We start from the raw sequence: 6,605 nt of genomic DNA on the forward strand, positions 1-6,605 counted from the left end.
TGAGAAGGCTGCACTCTCACAATAGGAGAAAGTGAGGACTGCAGATGCTGGAGAGTCAGAGTCGAGAAGTGTGGCAGTGAAAAAGCACAACAGATCAGGCAGTATCTAAGGACCAGGAGAGACGACATAAGCCCAGAATAAACTCGGTTGTTGTGGGAATTAAACCTGTGCTGTTGGTTCAGTAAACATCACAGACCATGCATCCAGCTAACTGAGCTAACCAACCCCCAGCATCAACAGCAGTTACTGTGAAAGTCTCGGCTCCTCAAACTTGTCCCCCTCACTTGAGATGTGGTGACCTCACCACCAGATTGTCTCTCTGTAATGAGACAGCAATCCCACCATCCTTTGAGTCAATGCTGACTTCAACACTCGCACGCACTCACATGCACACTCTCAAACACTCTCTCGCACACACACACTCTAACACATTCTTCCAAACACTCTCACACACTCTTACACACACATTCACACACACATTCTCACACAATCACTGTCACGCACTTATGCACACACACATTCTCACACACATACTCTCTCACACACATTCTTTATCTCTCACACACGCATATTCTCACACATACTCTCTCTCAAACACACACACATACACACTCTCATGCACACCCAGTTTACATAGTCTGTGTCTACTGTAAATGTGACATTGCACCTTCGATTGAGATGAAGGTGACAGAGATCCATAGAGACAGCAGGTTCAGAGAGATGAACAATGGAGTCTCTCTGTGCTGTGTGATTGCTCACAACATTCTCTTCCTTTGCTCTTAGATGCGCCAGAGGATCTCACAATTACTTCCCTTGATGGGATTAAAGATTCATCAATCACTATAACTGAGGGAGACTCTGCATTGATAACCTGCTCTGTCAAGAGCTTCCCAGCTTCAAACCTGACGTGGAAACATCTTGATGTCATAATGAACAGCTCAACTTCCCACAATGAGCTGTGGATGGAAATTCCTCACGTTACTCCCCGAGACACTGGAGACTATCAGTGTGTGGCACAGAATGAACATGGGACAATGGAAGGCTCCTTATCCATCACAGTACAATGTGAGACTGCTGGTACATCTGTTCATTGTTACAATATGTACGTAAATTACAGAGATGGGGGGGGTCGGGGTGTAGGGGCTGGATGAGGTTACAGAGATAGGGAGGGGGTGGAGGAGGTTACAGAGATAGGGAAGGGGTGTAAGAGCTGGAGGGGGTTACAGAGATAGGTAGGGGGTGTAGGGGCTGGAGGGGGTTACAGAGATAGGGAGAGGGTGTAGGGGCTGGAGGGGGTTACAGAGATAGGGAAGGGGTGTAAGTGCTGGAGGGGGTTACAGAGATAGGGAAGTGGTGTAGGAGCTGGAGGGGGTTAAAGAGATAGGGAAGGGGTGTAGGAGCTGGAGGCAGTTACAAAGATAGGGAGGGGGTTTAGAGGCGGGAGGAGGTTACAGAGATAGAGAGGGGTTTAGGGGCTGGGGGGTTTACAGAGATAAGGAGGGGATGTAGGAGCTGGAGGAGGTTACAGAGATAGGGAGGGGTTTAGGGGCTGGGGCAGGTTACAGAGATAATGATGGCTGGACAAGTTTAGAGATAGGGACAATTGTTGAATGGGTTGAGATGACAAAGATAGGGAGGGTTCTCACAGGCTCCCCTGTGGTAGATCCCCCTCAGTTTCTGGAGCAGTTTATTTCTTGGAATCTGTAATTCTGTGCAGTGGTCTGTTGAGATCATGGCTGATTTACATGAGACCGAGATAGATTTCACACTGTGAAAAACATTTCCAGATTTCTCTATAATAACACCATCCTGTGTGCAGAAATGAGAGAAACTTTTGACAGGGAATCGAACAGGACAAACCTGCACTGTCTCCAATATCCCACACTTTTACTTGATTCATTCTCTAAGTTTATTCACTAGGTTTATTCACTAAATTCATTCCTGAAGGGCAGACCTGATATTTTCAACATTGCCCATCAGTGAACCAGGTGGGTTTTTACAACATTCAGCAGAGGTTACATGGTCTCAAATAGACTAATGTTTTAATTACAGAACTTTAATTGAAATTAAATTTCACCATCTGTAATAATGTAATGTGAACCAATGTTCTCAGAACATTAGTCCTGGATTCTGAATTGCTCACCCAGTGACATTCTCACTGTGCCTCCACCACCATTGCTGTAGTGAAATGGAGGTTGAGAGAGGTTGAGACCTGGGGTGGCACGATGGCTCAGTGGTTAGCACTGCTGCCTCACAACACCAGGGACCTGGGTTTGATTCCAGCCTTGGGTAACTAGCTGTATGGAGCTTTCACATTCTCCCTGTGTCTGTATGGGCTTCCTCTGGGTGCTCCAGTTTCCTCCCACAGTCTAACATATGCAGGCCAGGTGAATTGGTCATGCTAAATTGCCCATAGTGTTAGGTGCATTAGGGTAGGGGAATGGGCCTGGTTGGGTTACTCTTCAGTGGGTCGGTGTGGACTTGTGCGGCCGAATGGCCTGTCTCCACACTGTAGGGAATGTAATCAGACAGGAAGTGATTAATTCTTTCTCTGTGTTTTCTAGATAGCAGAGGAGAGATTCTGCATGTGATCCTGATCCTGGGAATACGAGCTGGGATATTCATTGTAGCTGTTGTTCTGACTGTTGCTGGTGTTTGTGTCAGTGAGGGGCAAACAGTTAAAGGAAGCTGAAAGGCTGTTTCAAGCTTTATCAGTGCAACCGAATCCGATGGGATGTTGGGTTAGGTTGTACTGAGTCCAGTTAAGGGCACTGGTACGGATCGTCTGAGATCAATAGAGATCTCAGGTAGCCATTCAGTCCATTGAGCTATGCCAGCTGTCTCTGTACAGTAATCCAGTCAGTGCCATTTCCCTACTCACCCCTCATTGTTCTGAGAGTTTATTTCCCACAAATATTCATCCAAATTCTGTTTGAAATCAGTGAGCATCTTCCTTTCCATCCCACCTTGTAGACAGTGAGATCCAGATTATTATCACTCACAGTGTATAGCAGTCCTTCCTCACAATCCCTGCTCTGTCTATCCCACCCTGAATCTTCAATATGTCTCCCCTTGTCCTTGTATCATCAGCAAATGGAATAGCTTTCCTTTGTCTCCCTGATCTAAACCTGGCCCCATCTCATCCTCATCAGTCAGATTCACCCCCAGTCACCGTCGCTCTGAGAGGAACAGCCCCAGCTTCCCCAAATGAACCCTGTCACTGAAATCCCTGTTTGCATTTGGGTCAATCTCCTCTGTAGTGTCTTGAGGACACTCACCTCCTTCCCTTTAAAGACCTGCACATCCTTCCCCCCCCCCCACAGAGGACCCTCACATGCTTCCCCGTTGAAGAGTCTCACATCCTTTCCGAAGTTCACTGACCAGAACTGGACACAGTACTCTCGTTGTAAAATGGAGCTTTATAAATGTTCAGGACAGTTTCCTTGCCTTTGTCCGTGATCCTGATGAAGGGCTTATGCCCGAAACGTCAATTCTCCTGCTCCTCGGATGCTGCCTGACCTGCTGTGCTTTTCCAGTACCACGCTCTCGAGTCTGATCTCAGCATCTGCAGTCCTCCCTTTCTCCCTTGTCCTTGGCAGCTCGATCTATAAAGCTCTTGTTCTGTACGTCAGGACAAACAGCAATTTACCAGCAGAATTCTTCAGCAAATGGAGTACAATTAAACTTCAGTGTGTGTGCTACTTAATGTATAGACAGAAACCCCAAACAAAAGCTTCTCCTTTTCCTCATCCTTTCTGCTCCCCCAGTGCTGTTGTGTGACCCTGTCTTACCCAAGATGGAGTGCTGCCAACATGGTTGAATAGTCCTGAACAGGAACATGACTTCACTCAGATTCTGAATGCTGCAGTGAGAAATTGCAAAAAGCTTGTTAGTAATGCTCAGGCGATCTCTAGATAAATACCAATTTAACTCCACGTTGATTCAAAATTGACCTTTCCCACATTGAGCCCAGGAATTCAAACAATGTGGAATGAAAATTTCCAACATCAACATGTCACATTGTAGTTACAGCCTCCTGCCAGTAGTGGTGCTGTAATCTGCTTTGGGTTGCAGGAGGAAATGAATAGAATCTCCACAGTGTGGAAACAGGCCATTCAGCCCAACAAGTCCACACTGACTCTCCGAAGACTGTCCCACCCAGACCTACCCTCTGATCCTATCCCTATAACTCTGCATCCCCAGTGGCCAACCTGCACATCCCTGGGCACCATGGGACAATTTAGCACAGCCAATCCACCCCAACCTGCACATACCCTGGGCACCATGGGACAATTTCGCACAGCCAATCCACCCCAACCTGCACATACCCTGGGCACCATGGGACAATTTCCCATGGCCAATCCACCCTAACCTGCACATCTTTGGACTGTGGGAGGAAACTGAAGCACCTGGATAAAACCTGCGCAGACATGAGCAATGTGCAACTCCACTCAGACAGTCCCCTGAGGTTGGAATTGAACCCATTACCCTGGTGCTAGGAGGCAGCTGTGCTAACCACTGAGCCACCGAAATATTCCAGTTGAGTATATGAAAGTGCTGAGACATTTGTTAAGAAGAATTTTCAAACTGTGCCAAAGATGTTCTTAAGATAAAGCTCATGCTCCCATTGACATTAGCAACAGCATCGCTCACTCAATATCGCGTCCCCCTCCCCCCCCCCTCACCCTGACAAAGAGGTGATAGTCCAGACTATGTTCTTAATTTATTTCAGGGAATTTGGTCTCGTCCATAGCAGACTCCGATTCCCGGGTTTGATGGCAATGGTTGAATGGGAAATATGCCAGACCACGAAGTTACAGATTGTGCTGTTGCTCAATGATTATGAGTGGACTCTTGTAAAGTCAAGGCAGTTACAAAACCTGATTCATATCCTATTCCGTGTTTGGAAGACTGTGTTAAGAAGATGAGTCAAGCAACTGATATTTCAATGCTGGACTTACTCAGAAGGACCAGATAGGTAGCTTTATCTGAAGGCTGAAGACAATTTCAGTTTTCGTGACACCAAATGGACTGTACCAAGTTAAAATCAAGCCGTTTGGTATGAAAAATTTACCAGCCACATTTCAAAGACTAACCAATGAAGTCATTTCAGGATTACCTAAGTGTGTGGTGTACCTCAATGATCTGGTGATTTTGAGTCACATATACAAAGCAACATTTGGAATATCTATCGGAATTGTTCGATCAACTTTGGGAGACTGGCTTGTTGATAAACCTGGCCAAGAGTGGGTTCACAAAAGCGCAGTCACATTCTCGGGTCATGTCATTGGCCCCACGGGATGTGAAAACAAAGGATTTTGGGAAGTTTCCTACACCATCAACAAAAAGGCAAGTATTACAATTCCTGGGGACTGGGTGGAGTTTTGTACCAAAGTTTGCACCAAGTGTTAGAAGTGTGGTTGCCCACTGGCTAATTTACTGAAGCAGTGTGAAGATTACAGTGGATGGAGAACTGTCAAAAGGCATTTGGAAAGCCTGAAAACTGTGTCCCAGTGCTCGCCATAACTGAGAACGCAAAGGTGGCTATTGATGCGAGTGATGTGAGTGTCAGTGCTGCACTCTTGTAAGATGATGATGAGAAGATAGAAAGACCAATAGGATGTTTTTCCAGAAAATTGAATAATCATCAGCAGAAATATTCCACAATTGAGACAGAGACCTGGAGCTTGACATTACAATATTTCAACATTTATGTTGCCAGCAATGTATCTGAGACAATTGTATGCACTGATCTTAAAGTCTTTCGTAAATATTTAAGGATAAAATTTCAGATTGTTTGGATGGAGCTTATTATTGCAGCCATTCAATTTGACAATTATACTCGCGACAGAATGAGAAAATGTAATTGCTGATGGGTTGTTGCGACCTCAGTGCAAGAAGGTGAAAGCGTTGGAGTAAAATAGACTGAAATGGACTGTGGTAGTGAATATTTACACGCTTAGAATCAATGTATTGTATATGCAGCATAGTGTAGTAATAACACAAGACCATAGATTTTTAAAAATGAAACTGTTTTTGAATAATGATGGTTCGTTGTTTTTAAAACAGGGATGTGGGATAATACTATCACTTCAAGAGGTGTATTTTGCTATGAATTTTACTTTACGAAGAAAGTTTGAGAGAGAGAGGTACTGAGCAATTGATGCATAGCCACATGAGTAAACACTCCCAATACTTCCTCAGCACCATCCACTGTCTGCTCTCACCCCATAGCTGTTCCCCTGCAATCTCGGAGGGTTGAAACGCTGCCTGTTTCCTTCCTCCATCCCCATTATCCACGACCCCAGACAGCTGAAGCATTGGGTTCCTTGCACTTCACTCAATCTAGTCAAATGTATTCATTGCACACAATGTGGTGTAAGAGTCTTAGAGTCATAGAGATGTACAGCATGGAAACAGACCCTTCGGTCCAACCCGCCCATGCTGACCAGATATCCCAACCCAATCTCGTCCCACCTGCCAGCACCCGGCCCATATCCCTCCAAACCCTTCCTATTCATATACCCATCCAAATGCCTCTTAAATGTTGTCATTGTACCAGCCTCCACCAGTTCCTCTGGCAACTCATTCCATATTCGTACCAC

At 45.6% G+C, this 6,605-nt stretch overlaps 1 protein-coding gene across 1 annotated transcript in view; it reads left to right on the forward strand.

Annotated features, from left to right (window-relative positions):
* The window catches only part of LOC140458822 (sialic acid-binding Ig-like lectin 13), a 31,472-nt gene extending 25,469 nt beyond the window's left edge, over positions 1 to 6,003 (forward strand). The window contains exons 8-9 of the mRNA XM_072553476.1: positions 784 to 1,065; positions 2,565 to 6,003. Coding sequence (XP_072409577.1) covers positions 784 to 1,065; positions 2,565 to 2,692 — 410 coding nt within the window. The 3' untranslated portion in view covers positions 2,693 to 6,003. The remainder of the gene's footprint in view (positions 1 to 783; positions 1,066 to 2,564) is intronic.
* Positions 6,004 to 6,605: the final 602 nt, after the last annotated feature.

Source organism: Chiloscyllium punctatum, chromosome 34 (genome assembly GCF_047496795.1).
Source record: "Chiloscyllium punctatum isolate Juve2018m chromosome 34, sChiPun1.3, whole genome shotgun sequence".
Lineage (NCBI taxonomy): Eukaryota > Metazoa > Chordata > Chondrichthyes > Orectolobiformes > Hemiscylliidae > Chiloscyllium > Chiloscyllium punctatum.